The sequence below is a fragment of the Gouania willdenowi genome, chromosome 7, assembly GCF_900634775.1.
Source record: "Gouania willdenowi chromosome 7, fGouWil2.1, whole genome shotgun sequence".
In the NCBI taxonomy this organism is placed as follows: Eukaryota; Metazoa; Chordata; class Actinopteri; order Blenniiformes; family Gobiesocidae; genus Gouania; species Gouania willdenowi.
The window spans coordinates 13,174,090-13,193,478 of record NC_041050.1 but is presented as its reverse complement, the minus strand read 5'-3'; the positions used below and the strand labels follow the sequence as shown (position 1 = coordinate 13,193,478).

General features: G+C 38.7%; 1 protein-coding gene across 3 annotated transcripts in view; it reads left to right on the top strand.

Moving 5' to 3' along the window:
* The window catches only part of zbtb46 (zinc finger and BTB domain containing 46), a 79,192-nt gene that overhangs the window by 29,431 nt on the left and 30,372 nt on the right, over positions 1 to 19,389 (top strand). For all 3 annotated transcript variants that reach the window (XM_028453506.1, XM_028453507.1, XM_028453505.1), the window contains exons 2-3: positions 2,712 to 2,932; positions 3,087 to 4,008. In XM_028453506.1, the coding sequence (XP_028309307.1) occupies positions 2,747 to 2,932; positions 3,087 to 4,008 (1,108 nt within the window). In that variant the 5' untranslated portion in view covers positions 2,712 to 2,746. The remainder of the gene's footprint in view (positions 1 to 2,711; positions 2,933 to 3,086; positions 4,009 to 19,389) is intronic.

Here is a 19,389-nt window from a genome sequence, read left to right as displayed (position 1 = left end):
GTATTGTTCTTCTCTCTGCAACTCTCAGAATAAAACTTTGTATTTATAACCCAGGCCTTACTCTGCAAGATCTAAAACACTGGGGTGAAGGTTCAGCAGTGAGTGTTTGTCTTAACTAGACAGCTGACTGAATAGTCACACTTAAAACTAGATGAGCTCAAAGGAGTGCACGTGTGTTTATTGATTCATTCATTTGTAAAGTGGTTAGTGGAAAATGATGTGTGTAATTCTGTTTGCCGTTCTATAAAGAGGTACAGTTTTTAGCTGACATTGACGCACACGCACGCACACACACACACACACACACACACACACACACACACACACTGTCAGATAAGGTTTGAACACTGATTTCTGACTATTTGTTACCTGGCTGTTTTTAGACATCAAACTGCTGCAGTTGAGATGTGGTTTCTATTGATGTAATTGTTTTTAATGCTGCAGTCATTTCTGGCATATCCTCACCCTGGCTCATCTTCACAGATGTGGTTTAGTTAAATTCACGCTATCTCTGCTAACTCTATATACACTAATTTAAACAGGAGTACTCACTCGAAACTTGGAGAAAAAAATTCTATACTGCTCTCGCTTGTTTTACTTCTTTGACAGCATATCCAATAAAAAAACATAAAAAAATAAATGTCTGCACTGCAGACACAACACACACACACACACACGCACACACACGCACACACACACACTCACACACAAACACACACACACACACACAAGTCGTTTTTAAAGGCTGTTTACAAATCTGTTTGTTAGTAAGGTAAAAAGTCAGATGCTTCCTCCTCCGTGTAATATTTTGTTAGTCCCCAGGCAGGAATTATACTTTTAAACACTTTGATGTGGATGCACTGGGCACTGAGGGAACCTTAATGCTGGTAAATCATGTTTGGGTGTTTACAAGTAAATACCATGAAGATTTAGTGAAACTGCTACTTCATAAGATTTTTATTCTTTTATTTACCTTTGCCTTCATGTTTCTGGCTTGAATTAGGGTAATTTTGTTTTTATCATATAATGATATATACAGTACATTTAACAATAACAATAATATTGATATAATAATAATTGTAATAATAACAGCGTCTTAAAATATGTCAGATAAAAATAACTTAAAGATCTCTGGAAAACAATTACTCAGTAAATGCCTCATCTGTGTTCAGAAATATCTAACAATAATAGATTTAATGCTACTAGACAAAGAATAAAAAATCTATTTTCAACAGTGTTTTTGATTCATTAACATTTTCTTCTGAGTGAAAGAACAGAATATAAACAATAAAATGTCTACAGCTTGACTTCACTTTGGTGACATTTTTGCACAATAAGAAATCCCAGACGGGACATATCTGAGCAAGGTTTGTCATCCTAGTGAAGCATCTCTTGCTACTTCTAGTTGAACTGAAGATATGCAAGCAACCTTTGAGCTTGAACCGTGGATTATCCATCCATGGTTTTCTGCATACCAGGATGTAAAACGGACCATTCCATTGAACAGCAGTTCATGACCCTGTCTCTTAGCTGAAAGGTTGTTTTTAAACCCATGTATTTGCTCATCTGTTTCCCCCTGAGTGTGTATGGGATTTGAAAAGTGTGTTTATCAAAACATAATTAAAAAAAATATGCTTTTTATTTCTTTATTGTAGATAGATGTTAGGTATGTACCAAAATGAGAAAACCAAGGCCGAAAACCGAAACACCAAAAGAAACAATTATGCCATTTATTAGTACCGTTGCATTTATGGCTATGAATGTGTACTAACCTCAACCTCACATTAACCTCACATTGCAATTGCATAAATTAATATTAATGCTTCAAATAATAAATCAATCAAAAATACTGTATATTAATATTAATTTAGTACTGACACTCCAACAATGCACAATATATAATAAAATGCTAAATAAAATGTGTAATATGAACCCACTCATGTATATGTTAAATAATGATGTACAGGCCTTTAACTGACTGGGCTTCTGAAAGATGGCCAAATTAAATATGTTCTCTCATAAAAACACAAAGCGCATTTAAGTTCTTGATGAAAAGCAGCTTCTCTGCTTTATTATAGTGAAGTCTGTTCCTGACAGTCTCTCGCAGTCAGCTCTGCTCTCTATCTCCTACGCTCCTCACGCTTCTTTGTCTCCATGCATATTCTCCTCATTCATTGCAGCGTGCATCATTCCTGGTTCGCGCAATATTGCTTTCATCCCACATCCAACTAATGATCTTTATAACGCGGACCAAGTACAGTCACAATAAAGTGCAGAGGCGGTGAAATGTAGGCTAACAGACTAATACATAATTTGGCGCGCATCAGGCTGCGGTGTAAGAGTCCATGTCAGCGCAGAGTGCTACACGTAGCTGCAGCATCGACTTGACACAGAAACATAAATCAAACTTGAGATGTTTCATTGTTTTCACGCCGTGCTCCGTCTCAACTTCTTCTTAGAAGACTATTGGGCGCTCGGGTGTATTGAAATATGGCCGCTCCGCGAACACAAGTGCGCTGACCGCCGTGTTTACTTGCATTATCACAACATCCTGGTTCGGCTAAGTTGTTTCGGTGAGAAAAGTTAGAAAACCAAAAATGCACTTTTACGTCATTTTTGGTGCATCATCTGTAGATGTATTCATCCAGAAGGCATCTGTACCATGTAACCATCCCATACTGACCGCTTGCATGTTCTCTCTGTCTCTGCAGATGTTTGGAGGAGAGGCTTTTGTTCAGCTACACAGATGAACAACAGGAAGGAGGACATGGAGATCTCGTCCCACTACCGTCAGCTCCTGAGAGAGCTCAATGAGCAAAGACAGCATGGCATCCTCTGTGATGCCTGCGTCATTGTCGACGGAAAGATCTTCAAGGCCCATAAAAATGTCCTCCTGGGCTCCTCGCGCTACTTCAAGACTCTATACTGCCAGGTAGGGGACCTGGTAAGGTCAGATCATGAGTTGCTGTTGTTTGTTTCATTTCCCTGTGATGTGTGATTAACAGAGCAATGACACAAGTAACAAATTCTAATTTAGCAGTTATTATGTTGTTATTTAAGAAAGATTATTCCTCTTTACCTATCAGGTTAAAAAAGGAGCAGAGTCTCACCATCATACGACTGTCACTCACCTGGACATTGTCACTGCAACCGGCTTTAAAGCCATACTGGACTTCATGTACTCAGCGCACCTGGCCCTCACCAGTAAGAATGTGATCGAGGTCATGTCAGCTGCCAGTTACCTACAGATGACAGACATTGTACAGGCCTGCCACAGCTTCATCAAAGCAGCTCTGGACATCAGCATCCGCTCCGAGATGGCCGACGAGCTGGCCGACTTTGAAATGGGAGCTGTTGCTGCAGTAGGTCTGGGTGTAGGTGGAGGAGTGGGTGGAGGAGGGGTGGGTATAACAGGAGTAGGGGGTGTTGTTGGAGCTGGTTTAGGAGGAGCAGGAGGAGGGATAGTGGGCTTAGCCTCTGAAGCCCTGGCTTCAATCATGTCTGGTCGCAGCACATCCCCTTGGCTGACACGTCGCACTAGCCCGGCCAACTCTTCTGGGGACTCGGCCATCGCCAGCTGCCACGAGGGGGGCAGCACCTATGGGAAGGAGGACCAAGAGCCCCCCAAGAGTCACGAGAGCCAAGAAGAAACCTGCCATGATTCCCAGCCCGCCTGGCCACATGACTACAGACCTGTGACTGTCAAAGAGGAACAAGTTTCTCCTGCCTCTCATCCACGGGACACACCCAGAGATTCAACCCAAGGCCAGGGTGAACAGGGTGCTGGGGGTACTGGTGGAGGAAGCACAGAAGGAGCATGGCAGCCTCTGTCTGGTACAGGACGGCGGAAGAATAGAAAGAACAAGGACACAGTCAGACATATTACCCAGCAGTCTGAGAGAAACTGGGAGCGAGAGCGGGACAGAGAGAAGTACCGGGACAGTAGATCTCCACTGCCTTCCATACTGGCTGTAGCTGGATGGAACTACAATGGGCAAGAAATCACAGGTAAGTCATCAGTCTTCGTCATCATGTTTTTATAAAATGCTTTTGATTGGAGTTTCTTCTTTGAAATTGGGTCTTCTCTCACTAAACCTAGTAAACTTTTCTCTGCTAACCTTTCACTGCTAATGTCTAGTGGTGTCCCAATGCAATAGTGATAACGGAAATCGGTCCGTTATCAGCAAAATCTTCTGAATAGATCATATCAGCCTACTTCTAAAATGTCCGATTTATGCACTCAGACACTGGCTCCTCTATCTGGCAGCTGACACAACTAAATACCAACAGTAAAAAAGAAACAGAAATCAACTTGAATTGTTTTTTTTGTCTTTAAAAATGTAATATACTTTTATTGGTTTTGATTTGTGATAAAGTATTGGAATTTATGTAGCGCTTTTCATCGACAGTCAAAATGCTTTACATTGATGTGCATTATTTTTTCACTCCACACACAGTGGTGGTAAGCTACTATTGTAGCCACAGCTGCCCTGGGGCTGACTGACAGAATCAAGGTTGCCATAGTGTGCCATCGGTCCCTCCGACCATCACCAACACTCACTCACACACTACATCCATACGAGGCAATGTGGGTAAAGTGCCTTCTCCAAGGATACAACGACAAATACTTAGAGCAGGCTTGGAACCCCCAACCTTCGACTATTGGACCCTCTCTACCACTGAGTCACGGTCTTCCATTGTTTCTCATGCCTACTGTTAAAAATCCACACTACAAAATAAGCAATAAAAGTATGTATGATTCCTGCTGATCAGATTGATATTATTATCAGCCAATGCTCAAGGCTGCAATATTGTTATCACATTAGAAGTAAAAAGTTGAATCAGGACATCCCTAATAAAGTTACCATTCATGCTATGACAAAATGACATATTTCTGATTTGTGGACTTCTCAGGTGCAGGTTTAGCTCTGGTGACATGTAAAATCCTAGAACTTTAAACTAAAACAACTACTTTAGTATAGTTTAGTAAATAGTCGATATAGTACGTTTTTCAGAGGAGTTTGGCAGCCATGTTTGATTAATTTGCTGCCTTATTGTTGTTTCTTGTGACTACATCAGTTTCCTTCCTGTGACACTGCAACTCTTCATACTGCATTGTGTTGATGATTTTTATTGCTGTCATCATAATGAAGCAGTGTTTACCAAATGCACGGTCTGCCATTGGAATACAGTAGTCCCTCGTTTATCGCGGGAATTACTTTCTAAAAATAACCCGCAATAGGCGAAATCTGCAAAGTTGTCAGCTTTATTTTTTACTATTATTATACATCTTTTAAGGCTGTAAAACCCCTCACCACACACTTTATAAACTTTTCTCAGACAGGCATTAACATTTCTTAAACATTCTCAAAGTTCAAATCTTCGTAGATTTTAAAACATAAACCCGTTTTCAAACATACAGCACGTCAGAGTCACACTGCTAGCAATCAGACATCGATGCCGAACACAATCAGTCTTTGTTGACGATGACGTCAGGCTGTCAACATGGACACTGGTCTGTTCACCCATTTAACCATGTAGTAGAAGCTGTGTGTGACCACCTGGAGCTGTATGACACGACTAGGGATGTAACGATTTACTCAACTCCCGATACGATTCGATTCACGATACTGGGTTCACGATACGATTCTCTCGATTACAAAATGGGACTGTAAACAAATTTTTTTTTTGGGAAAAAAACTAGAAAATACTGTACTATTTTCCTTTTATTTTTCATTGTCAAAAGAATTCCTTGATAAACTATTCAAAAAAATGGAATTTAACTAAAAATAAATCTTGAATGAAATAAATAAAGGAATAATACAAATGAAAATGAAGCCTATTAATTTAAATTCTGGTTCTATAATAAACAATGCAAAACCGCATAATAGTTCTTTTTCTTTTAAAAGTGCAACTGAAAATGTATTTTGTGCCTTAACAATTGGACTTTAAAAAAAAAAAAAAAAAAAAAAACGTTATTGCACTGATTTATGTCATATTTGTTTGGACCAGCTGGTAACACAGTGGTCGGTTGGCATGCAGATATCTTGCAGTGAAGAAGAGAAGCTATGCTAGCAGACAGAGCTAATAGAAAAACGTGACTTTTACAGATATTCAAGTAATATTACAGATATTCTTTTGGCGCTAAAGGGGTAAGGAGTCATTTATTAACCTATTTAAGAGTTGAAGGCAGCCAGAAAGAAAGTATTAGCAGACTCCGCCCGCCGCCTACACTTGTGGAGCCCTCTGCTGGTTAAAAAAAGTACTGCGATTCAATTTTCAGAAAATCGATATCAACCGTGATACCTATGAATCGATTTTTAACTGCCTTAAGATTAATCGTTACATCTCTAGACACGACCTTTATAACCGGGACCAAACTCGGCGTGAAGGAGAATCAGCGAGGAGGTGGTAGTAGCAGGTAAAAGTTATCTCTGTAGCACTGAGCTAGGATAGCATTAGCCGCTAATCACACCGTCTATTTTCACTGGTGGTTTATGTTTATGAGAGGAGAAAAAGGAGCACAGCTCCGCGCTTCAGCAGGCAGTGAAACTCACCGAGTTGGATGTCTCGCTGGTGGGCGAATGCAGCATTAGGCAATCAGGACGCAAAACACAATGCTCGTTCATACGCGGTAAAAAAAATGCATGCAAAATTGCACTGTAAAAACAATCTGCGAAAACACTGATTCCGCGAAAGGTGAACCGCGGTATAGCGAGGGACTACTGTACCCTAAAAGTGGCATTTTGGATGGAAGAGTTTTCAGCTTCCCCAAGTTGTCACAGTGATCTAATGTTAACCTTTTACAGTTTGTTACTCAGTTATGTAATTTGTGAGTGACTTGTAAAACAACATGAACTTTTGAGCTTACGGATGTCATCTCGCCACTTAAGCACGAAAAATCTGACTTTCACCAAGCTGTTTTCTTATGAATGCAATTAATGTGTTTTTCTTTTGCTTTTGTGCACTAATTTAAAAGACTGCCTGTAACAACTTACAATACAGTATAGCAATGTTAATTACTCAGGAATCTGCATGGTTTGTTGGGTGTATGTCAGCTATCCACACAGACATTGAGTATAAAATGACCTCTTTTCCTCCTCTGGGGTTGAGATTAGTGAGCTTACATACTAACGTGTTGGACTAAGATGATTATCTCAAATCTTGAAGGTGTGAGGTGAAGCCTGGGTAAATGCAGATGATAATACAATCCTCTACTTACTGCAGTTTATGTAAGCCATACTCCCACATAAACAATCAAATGCATTCACAAACACTCTTATGCATGCATATTTATTCCTTGAACGCCTCTCTTGATCCGCAGCCTTGCAAAACTGTTTAGTGAGTTACTTTGCACTTTAACTATATGAAAAAAACTCAACCTGTGTGTATCTGTGTGTGTTTGTGTCAGTGTGTCTGTTGTGGGGCCCAAGGCGTCGATAGGTAGATCATTAAAAGTAAGAGAAGCTAATCCTGGGCGCATTAAGGGAGTTGGCTGTGAAATGGGCACACGCGTCGCACAGCGAAAGAAAACAGGATAATTGAATTGACCTGGGTCACCGCACGGATTACCAGCTCGTCCTCACCATCCGAGGCTCCTCCCCCTCTCTCTGGGGTTTAGGGAAGGACCTTGTGGAAAGGGCGAGAGGAGGAAAAGGGAAGAGAGTGTTGCAGATTGAAGCATATGCGGATTGGACTGAACATCCGTTTGGGTTTATGAGGGTTTGCCTGATTAACTAAGAGTCCTGAGCCCCAGATTTAATGACCTACAGTCAAACATTAATGCAGTCCCTTGAGCTTGATTTTCAGGAACTTACACATATATTAACAAAAACACCTATGGCTAGCATTTCGCTAATTGTAGGGTTTTTTAAAGTTAAAGGAAGTCTTAAGTTGTATACTTTCATCTGGTGCTCGAAAAAGTGGAAACATCAAAGCTTTTTTTTATTATCAGGGTTTAATACCTGATTTCAAAGAACATGAAATTGGCTTTCCTTAACAGAGTTAGAAGAGTTTCAGTTCAAAAGATGTGTTTTACTTCCTTTTGTTGAGTGCATTTGCAGGGGGAGGGATCAGGTTCGTAAAGTGAAGGTTTGGGGCATTGTTGAACAGGTTTAGTGAGGTCATTACTTCTCTGAGAACTGGTACAGGGAGTATAGTGGTATTTCTGACACAGGACTGGCCTTTTACGCCTCTCATATAGTGACCAAACCTCCTTTTACTGCAGCCAAATACACTCGATGTCCAAAGGCTCTGTGGGGTTAGTGGACTAAGTCCTAAATCTCTTTAAATCCAGGATTTTATCACCTGTAGTCAAAGAGTTTAATTAGATGTTGAAGCGTATGGCTGGACCGACAACACAGAAAGGGTTGTAGACTAGAAGCATGCTTTAGTTTATGATACTCATAGTCATTTAAACATATTGAAGTGTGACTTATTTTATTGTTATAGTTAAAGGGGACATATCATGCTTTTAAATCCTTCCTTTTTACATATAAATCATACAGTTGTGGTCTATGTAAAGCAGAACTGCAATGCTTGGGTCTGAATTCCTCATTATTATAGCTCCACAGGCCCCTTTTCTACCACTTTTCTGATGTGCTTCTCAGAGCAACTCGTTTTGGTGTGGTCTCTTTAAATGCAAATGAGACACTTCAAACTCCGCCCCCTCTCCAGGTTGCAGAGGTGACACTCGGTTCAACTCCACCCTGTTCGGCCATTTTTGTAGTTTGATAGAAGAGATACGATTATGTAGCGGCGCAGAAAATGTTTATTCACACGTTATTTACAAAATGTCAACAACGGAAGACTTGTCCATCTAGCCTTACATGTTCGCGTCGGACCCGGCGGAGCGAGATGAAAATGAAGATGAAGAACCTGCAGAACCCTAACAAGTGAGCTAACACAAGCACCGAGCTAACGCTAGCACCAAGCTAACGTCACGAAATGCATTTTAATACAGTCTTTTCGGAGACAAAAGCGGCAAAAAGAAATGACTAATGAAAACTTTAGACTTAAATTAAATCACGTAGGCCATATCATCAAGGATCTAAAACGAGCACACAGCGCTAACATGTGAAGACGGTGCAACTGCTAATGCTAACAAAAGAATGACAGGGACGTCTTATCATCACACTTTTTAGCGTTATTTACAGCTTACCGAAGTGCTCTGTTTGTCGTCTCCAAAGATACCAGGAATTGACCCCTCAATCAGACAAATCCTTCTTTATACTGGCGGAGGTTGATGAAGCAGTCATCCTCGAAGTGCTTCGTGCACACAAAAATTACCTTGCCCACAGATGTGAGTATATTTCCGTAAAAAATAAAACTCAACCAGGCACTTCGAAAAGGTTCTAATGCTGGGAGACGGTGTAATGAAGCGTGTGGGTTACTACATCCAACAACCGAACATTTTGACTTATCCTCTCGTAACTTCAGCATCCTTGAGCTTGGACTACAAAATAAAAGCGAGAAATAAAAATGGCGGATTGCTCAAAGTGTTGGGCCTGGAGTCGATGTCCTAATTTGGCAGTTCCGCTGCAAATACTGTGACGTTATTGTTCAAAAAACTTAATAGAGAATAGAAAAATCGAAACAGATTGAAAAATATTACCAAAACAGAATATAAAGATATCAACGGAGCACCTGAAGAGACTAATTTGAACTTTTCTGTACTTCTAAGCACTCTAAATATACAAAAAAATGCATTTAAGGGCTAAAAAAGTGGATTTAGCATGATATGTCCCCTTTAAATTGGAAAGTTTGGACTGTGTATGTGACTGTATATTTCTTCATAACTTATTCTATAGGCCAGTGGTTCTCAACCTTTTTTGACTGAAGTACCCCTTTGTCTTATTTCTGTATCCAACGACCCCCTTTGTCCAAATACAAACATTTTTTGCTCAGAATATCATGAAAAAAACAACTATAGTGCATAATGATGAGTGATATTACACATTTTTTTTAAAACAACTCATTTTGTGAATTAGTGGAAAGAAACAGTATCTAGTGTTTCCTGAATAGATTTGTTTCTATAGGTTTTTTTTATTATTATTTCCAGTCATCTTCCACCTGGTGTCTGACTCTTGAATTTTCGGTTCATGTTCAAATGAAGATAATTTCCATCATAATTATTATTATTATTTTTACTAAAATTAAACATAAAACCTTATATTTCTAATGCTTTCATTTGTTAATTTCCCACTCTCTCAAGGACCTGCTGTTGTGCCATCAATTTCAGAAACACTGCTATCAGCTATAAAGTCTGTAATTATAATAATACCTAATTTTACATTTTACAGATGAAAATACAATTAAACAAATAGAAGGATAAATAATATATTATTTCATTGTGAAATAAAAAAGCCACCTATAATTTAGTGTTACTTGGCCTCAATATAGTATACACACACATTCAAATAGATGTTTTTTTGGTGCTAATCATCACATCTTTGCTTCTCCTGCAGTGTGCCATGTGAAGACGTCTACTGTGAAACCATTTAGTAATTGATTAACTGATCATTTGTTTTTAGGCGGGCCAGCGTATTTTGTGGCATTAACTTCAGCACCCGTTAGTTTGTTGTGAGGCTGTTGTTTTATGAAGTTCAGTTGTTAGAAGGATAATATGATAGGTATTAAAAAGAAAGGGCACCTTCAGTCTGAGATTAGCTTAATTGCTTCATTCTTTATTGATGAGAAGTGCCCACTCTCCCTCCCTCTCTCTCTCCCATTCATCTGTAATTTGTATCCATGCTTTGCTGTATTAAAAAAATGAAGCCTCATACAACATACAACACAGAGGCTGCTTGACCAAGGATTTCACAGGATTATTCTGTAATATAAGGATAATATACAGCTTTGTAAAGGCTCAGTGTATTTCTGCACGCCTAGTTCAAAGCATGTGTCTAAAAATGCCATGTGTCCATGTTGACATAAACAGCTGCAGGAATTAGGATTTATTTTTCTTTAGATCCCCTTCCCGTGCAAACATCTGCATTCATTTGAAGTCAGTATTGAGGCCACTAAGCACATGATATCCTTTTCTCTTTCTCTAACGCTTCATCTCTAACTTAGACTCACCTTGTCTGCTGACACGAGCGTTTGAAATCTTACGTGTGAAGTAACGAAGAGACACAAGAACGACTTGCATTTCATTGGATGGATCATGCGTATATTTTCTGCGGAGCACTATATTTGAGGTGACAGCTATTGACAAAGGAAGTTTAAAATAGTCTTTACTTTTCCCTCCTGCTTATGTCCTGCCCCTTTAAATAATTACCAAATTTATTTTTAGACTGGCCAGGCTATGTCTCCCAGACATGGATAAAACAGCACTTTTAAATCAAAGCCGGAATAGTTTGATCATTGAAATGATTTCTTTATTTAAAAAATACTCATGCTAGACTTTTCCAGTTCATCTTATGATAACTCAATAACTTGATAATTTATTTATGTATTTATGTTCTTGTTTGTCTCAGAGTCAAATTAGTCAAAATCTAACACACAATATCTGACCTAGGCATGAGCGATCTATAAAAGTTTAAGATATTTCTAGATTTCTATTTTACACAATAAAAAATAGACATTGTGTTTAGATTTTTATTTTAAAGCTTTTTTTTTAACATTTAAATAATAATGCTGCTTTTGCTACCTCTGTCTCTCACACAAACTCCGCTCTGAATCGCCTCTCTGTGCACAAACGCCCCACCCTGGGAACTGCTTTGACAGAAAAATCGTAATGGCTCAGTTATTTGGAGACGGTTTGTATTTTAACCATTAGATGCAGGTCAGTGAGGAACAGAGAGGAGGGAATTTCTGCTGTGGAATGGCCACACTGCAGAAGTCACTCACATGTGCTGTCCCTTATGAGAGAAAAAGCCAGAAGTGGTTGAAAATGTTGTTATGGTGCAGCTACAGTTGTTCATAAAAGTGCCTGTGTGGCATTTTGCATCAGTGACTTTGACCCACAATCATATTTATAGTGAAACTTTACGAAAAAATATTTAGATCTGATTTTTGGTCCATGTTGCTCAGCCCTTATCTGAACTATGGAGAATAACAGTATTCTATCTAAGGCTGAACAATTAATTGCATTTGTGATATTATCGCGATATCATAAAACACGATTTTGTAATCGCAAAGGCTGCATTTTTCTTGTCTTGTTCTGTTAAGTCCAGAGAGTGTTTAAGAAGTGCAGTCCACACGTTTACATGTTTCATGAAACGTGAAGTTAGTTAGATATGTTGAAGAAGTAAAGCCATAGATTTGTTTGCTTTATTCTTGTAATCTGTGCTTTAAGATTTATATTTTATATTTATTTAAAGTTTAAATAAATCTGAAATTGTTTATTATGAAACAGATTGATTTATTGCTTGTGTTCATTGAAAAATACATGACAAGAGGCCCTTGAAAAAATAATCGCATATTAAATCGCACTCGCAATATTGAGGGGAAAAAAATCTCAATTAGATTATTTTCCAAAATAGTTCAGCCCTAATTCTATCCCACAAATAATTTTACCAACAAAAATTAAACGTTCAAATTGTTTATATTTGTATGCATCTCTTCAAGCTGACAGTCATTTATTCTACATCTATTCATTAATTCATTTATTTTATTTATTCATAGATTCTATTCATTCAACTATATATATATAAAAAAAACACTAGAAAATGTGTTCTTTCAAAAAAGAAGGGAAAAAAGTATAAATAAGTAAACAAATTATTTTTTTAATTAAAATAAAAAATGAAATTGATTTTCATAAATGATATCAAAATAATTGGTGTTATTTACTTTTGTTATCCAATAAAGCCTTAGTAAAATGTTCATTGTTCAATTATTATTATTATTATTTTTGTCTGTGGTTGTGTCATCATATTTCTAACATCAAAAACTCAAAAATGTGTTGTCGTAAAGCAGGTATTACATTTTTGTTGTCGGATGTGGTTCTGATTGACAAGTAGGGCAACACCAACACAACACCATGATGTTTATTCCACATAATGACAGCAGAGGAAAAACTTTTTTATATTGCTTTTTTCTAATACAGGCACTTTCGAATGCACACAGAGTGACCTTTTAGCAGCAGTTATGGAGTTTTGGGCAATAGTCTAATACCTCTTTACTGTCTGCCCACACACAAACAAACAAACACAAAGCACTCAAACACGCATTGCACAATATCTGATTCTGTGTAAGCAATCAGTTAATCACTATGGTACTGTTCTTTCCTTTTCTCTCCAGGCATTGCTGCACATTGGTTACAGCTGGACTTTCTTTTTTTTATTTTTTTTAATAATAATCCAACGTATTTCTCTACATTCATACCTCACAAAACTCTCATCTTTTCTTTCACTGGAACTTTTCTAAAGAAATCAAATCCTCTCATACATTCAGATTAGCTATTTCTCTGGCATGTCCTGGATCTACCTAGCAAGCTCATATACAGGTGCTTGCAACCCAGCATCTAGTCTTCACTTCAAAAAATATTTTTTTTTCTTCTCTGCTCCCTATGTTTCTTTTCCCAAGTCTCAGCAGTCTAAAGGTGAACACTTGAAATAATGAATCTGATCCCCCTATCGCCCCCTTCCTTTCTGTATTCCAGTTAAGACTCTCCCCATAGTATTTGAACTTCATTAAACTCGAAATAGCTTTAATATTTAAAACACTAAGAACAGATTTATACCCCCCTCGCCCATCGCACATCCTAACACTGTTCTTCCGGCTGCTCATCTCACCGTTTTTTAATCTACTCTCATTTTTCCTTATTAATTCTTTCCACTTTGATAACTAAAATTTCACCCTGTGTGGACATAGTTTTTAGCCGCTTTTCATAAGACAAACGGCGGTGTTTTGACAGTGGCAAAGGAGCAGGAAGGGAGAAATAACCCTGATGCAAGTAGCATTTGTTAATTCACTGTCAGTTTTTATAACATTCTCACACATTGTCAATTAATCAACCATGCCGGCTGACCTGTGTCGGTGTGGATATAAAAGTGTTTTAGAACTCTGAGAATAGCTTTTCAAGATTTGGTTTGTAGAGAAAAGCCCAATGTGACTCTGGGGAAGCAATAAGACGTACCTTAGCCACAGGGCCTTAAATAAAGTCTCTGCAATAAATAAATAGAAAAAAACCTTGTGTTGTCTAACCTGTTATAATTATCTACCAGTTCTCTCACACATATTTATACATTCACTCATGATACTATTTTAAACACATAAAAGATCATAGTGCACAATCGGAGAACTCAGAAGATACAGCTGATTAAACATCAGTTGGTTTTATTACGGCTATAGAGTAACTGTGGACAAATAAACCAGAGACTGGAACGAGGGAGGAGATGGTTTTAGTAGCATAACGGGTCAGAGGAAGGAATGCCACAGCTCTCCGCTACTCACCTGCATCCTCTGTAGGGCCTCGGGTTTTCCGTTTCAAAATGTCCTAAGTTCCATTTCAGGGTTTACCCATTTCCACATCACTTTACAGTTTTACGTCGCATTTCCGTTTCATCATCTTTTCCTATTCAGATGACTTAACTAGCTATTAAACTTCTCAAAATCACAACAAACATGCTGAAGGTGGTTAAAGGTCCCATGTCATGCCATTTTTCACCATCTCCATTTGTTCTAAGAACCCCAAAAACATAGTATTTTAGGTTTATTTGCCCAAACTCGCCTGTTTTCCAGAGTTTTAGCCTCTGAAAAGTCACTTTCTGAGCAACTTTACACAAACAGGCTGATTTGTGGCCTACTTACGCATATTCATGAGTGGGCGTGTCTATAGACGAGACACTGACTTCCTCCTCCCCGCACAGTGACGTAGGGCCAGAGGACGGCCCGCCCTCCTCCCACCCACTCCGTAGCTGAGCTCATCCTGCTTTATAAACACGAGACAGAGGGTGGGGGCGGGGCGTTCATTGGTACATACATAGACTGTAGAAAATACATACATAGCACTGCACGAAAGACGCTGAAATGCTCACCTTTGTGGGCGTGTCTGTTTACATATCAATCCCGGCATGTAAACAGACACATGCTTCTCCAGCTCAGTGCTGGGTCAAATTCGTCATCAAAGTGGGAACATGTCATCAAATTGGAACGAGGTGTTTAAGCTCACCCTGCAGTAAGAAGGGAGCAAATCACCCTCTTACTAACGATTGAGGGAATCAATGAAAAAAAACTTTGGGCATGTGTACGAAGCCCAAATAGCATTTTTATCAAGATTGACACTAGAAGTCCCACAGAGGGGTCAAATTAACTTTTTACCTATAGAACCCAGAGAGGGGTCATTCGACCCAAAGGATTTGAGCTAACGCCTGTCCTCAGCTGCTTTTGTTATGTCAATGAGGCAGTAAGTGTCTCACCACAGGAGAGGCCCTGCATCCTGGGTTCAGGAAGAATTTCAGTTAATATATAGTTATATACAATTGCATTGATATTTTAACTCTTTTTGGGTTTTCATTGGGGGTACATGAAAAAATTGTTAAAAAACAAAATGACAAAATTGGAAACTATAATATAAATAGAGCAGCAGTCAGGAGCCTCCATGCATTGCCACAAATTACACATTGGCCTCTTTAAGACTATCGTTTAGTGATGACTAGAAAATCTCGTCAAAAAAGCTCAAATATGGCAAGAGCTAAATTGCGCTTGCCAAACATGCTTGATGCCCTTTGCACCACGTACTTGTGTGAAAGTGAATATTCAGCTTTGACAAACAGGAAAACAAAAGAACAAGACTTTGTATGGAGAACAATTTAAGACTCAGACTCTGTCAAATTCAGCCAAACATTGCAGAGTTCTGTTTATTCTCTCAACCTCACCCTTCTCATCAGAGTTGTAGCGAGATGTATTTCACAGTTTCAGGGTGATTAATGCAGTATGTTGTATTATTGCTATATATTCATTCAACAAACATTTGGTAGATTTCTTTTACCAAGAAAGAGATTGTGTCTCACTGAAAATGCCGGTAGACTAATTAATTAAATAAACCGAGTGATAATTCTGAATAAGATGTTTTCTTGTGTGCTTACAGATTAATATTTTTACAATATATATATATATATATATATATATATATATATATACAGTATGTATAATTAATTTTGCGTGCAGGAGTAGGGGGTACATGGCTTTCATTTTTTTTGCTAAATCTGGATGCTTCACTAAAATCAAGCGAGATTACATTGCAAGAGCGACACTGCTGTAGACCCTCAAATTGGAGGCCCTACCTTGTCCTTCAATTCCCATTCTGTCTGCACTGAATTGGGGTGACCCCAGCAAATGTGTTTTTGAAACATCATTTCACAAACAGAATGCTAGATATTAGGGTGTAACATATTGGGAGGTATGTTTGCTTCCATTATTTAAATATGAGGGACTGGTAGCTAGATTGTGTTCCACTTTGTGACCTGTGGTCTTCTTTTTTAACCACAGTCCCTCTGGGATCACATCTGTCTCACACTAGACCACCCTCAACCCCCCGGCCCCTCCATTTACTCTGGTTCTTTGTCCTTTCCAGTCACTCATTTGACATTTTGTGGCCCACTTGTCCTACCACCCTGTGTTCCCTCTACTTTCCTCTTCCATTATTTATCTACTTCTATAAACCACTTCTTTTGTTCATAGTAGATAATTGCATAGTCTTTTCTTCACTGTGTTTTCTCTCAGTATTTTGAACATCCTGTTTGTTCCTTACACTAAAATAAGATGAGTTCATTTTATATATATATATATATATATTTGGTAATGAGTTAGTTCCCACCACCCACTAGCCATCCTTGTCTTATGACCTTATATTCTCTTGGACGTTGTGGGTAATATCAGCTTAAAGCAACTTCTTCCATGGTACCGTTCACATCCCAAACACAGCAAATTTTCCCACAAATTTTCACACTTACTGTCTTTCTTTTCTCTCTCAGCCCTTTCCCCTCTCTCTGTACTGACACCTGCTCTATTTATAATTTTCTGGCTTTAAAAGAACCATTTTGGACAGGAAATAACCCCCTTCCCACTTCTGACCGTGGCTTTTTTCCAAAACGTCAGCACCCCCACCTCCCTACCGCCTGCCCTTGGAACAGGCCGGTGAAGGATTGCTGGGTGGGGAAGAGGAATAGTAGGAGGAGTGTGTGTGTGTGTGTGTGTGTGTGTGTATGTGTGTTTAGAGTGGGGAGTTAAAGATTAGCCATCCCACCTTGAGTGCACCTGGGTTGGGCCAATGTGTGTGCTTTAGCGCACCACGGCCCACACACCTCCTGGCCTCACTAACTCATACCCACTCAAACATACTTATTGACATCTTCCAGTGTAAAATGTATGTACAGCATAAACCTTATATTTTCCAGGCTCATACACATGCACAAAACACATTTCTTGGCATCATGGTGAAGAATTACAGTACCAACAATGCATCACGGGAGGATGTCCTGTTGGCACAACTCAGGGGCGGGTTGGCCGCAAGGTTTTTGTGGTTGAACTTTCACAGTAGTTTCCCCCCACTGCTCTGGCCATCGTATCAGCTCATTTGATTCTCAGTCTGCTGGTAGCTTTAATATCTATACCTAGCTGTACTACAGAGGTGCTTCATCTAACAATGCAAACACAAAAACATACAGACCTGAGAAATAACCCTTAACTCCAAACTATTAACTAATGTTTAGCTTAAAAGAAGATGATGCTTGAATAAATGAGAATAATTTGTAAAAACATTTGTGCTTACTTTGTCATATTTAAGTACAAATATTTATGATTACATTTTAAGCCTTTTTTGTAAATACCTTGAATTAAATGCATGCTTTTAAAGATTAAAGCAATTATTTTTCTAATTAAGAAGAACACAGCACAACTGAAAGTTCCAGGTCAATGAAAACTTTGAATCATGACTGGTAATGTACACACAAAATAATTATAATTTAAAATATTTTTTGAAAATATTTGTAAATGGTACATCAGCTGGACCTTTCTCCTGTTTTGACGCTTTAAACTATTTCTGTAGACTGAGGTAATTGTGTTTATATTAGAATAAAAACCATAAACTTTCAAGGAGACCACATTTTGTGAAAAGCAATGTTTTGGCCTCAGAAGAGGGATTCTAACAAACATAAATTATAAATTATTTGTTTTTATTTGTTCACTGTTAAACAGGTTTAATGGATTACATTTTTTTTCTTCAACTGAGGAAATATACAATGGAAATTTTAGGAGGGAATTTCAAAAGATTAATATCTTTTTGTCTTTCTATTGTTTTGTAAGTTAGGTCTGGGACTTGAATGATGCCTCCTCCACCCTTCTGCTATGGAGTATTTTTTTAGGCCAGGCTAGCGGACTCACTCTGTTCTTGTTGTGTACACTAGTTAAAATTGCTACTACTCTGTTATTCGTGAAGATAGAATTTATGGATGTGTACGCATCAACGTTATGAGCTCGATTTTTGATTTGGGGCCCGGGGGGGGGGCCCAAAAGAAAAGAAAAATGAAAGTCGATTTCTCATTTATTTGCGGGTGAAATATTATGACGGTTAGTGGTATCAAATTGTTGGTACATACCAATATGTAAATGGGCCCCATTGTCACGGGGGCGCCAGAGGGCCCCCAGGGGCCCTATTTTTCAAATGATCACTCCTCCGTTAGTTCCCGTTAGATCGGAATGCAGTTTGCTATGAATACTGGGCCCACCCCCATTTCCGATAATTTCCAAATTTATGAAAACATAGTCGTGTGATATATTGTTTCAAAGGTAATTCAACGTAGATTACGATTATGCCTCGCACAATTCCCCTTTTTCTGCAACTTCCATAGAAGTTGTTTTCTCACTTATTTGTGAGTTAAATATTGTGACAGTTGGTGGCACCCAATTATTGACACATGGGGCCCATTAGTCCGTTAATGCCTGTTGAATCGGGCTGTAATTTCACATGGATATTCTATGAGCGGATGTCAAGAGCCTCTCGGAGACCTTTTTTTACTCCGTGGAACCAAGTCATTTGACTGAATTCTCGGGAACTTGGTACGTGCAATTCAGCGCGAAGACGTTCCTCGGGTCCGGCCGTAGTTCATCCGAACTTCTTTCACAAGTTTCTTTTTTTTAAGTCATAAAACGTGGTGTGATGAGGATTCTTTCTTCGCACTGATACAGTGATCTGATGTAAGCCCATTAACAGTGCTTGCTATGCCTTATGTTGCCCAATGAACTTAGCATTCACAGAGAATTAGCTGAGTTACAGCAGCCGAGATATCAAGAGCAATAACGTGTTCATGTGCGTTGAAGAAACAGAGTGTGACAGGACAAAGTAGAAACAGAGACATTAGAGAAGAGTTTGAATTTAAAGCTGTTCTTGTTGAGCTCATGGTTGGATCAGTGTCTGCTTTACTCTCATTTTCAGTCAACTTGTAG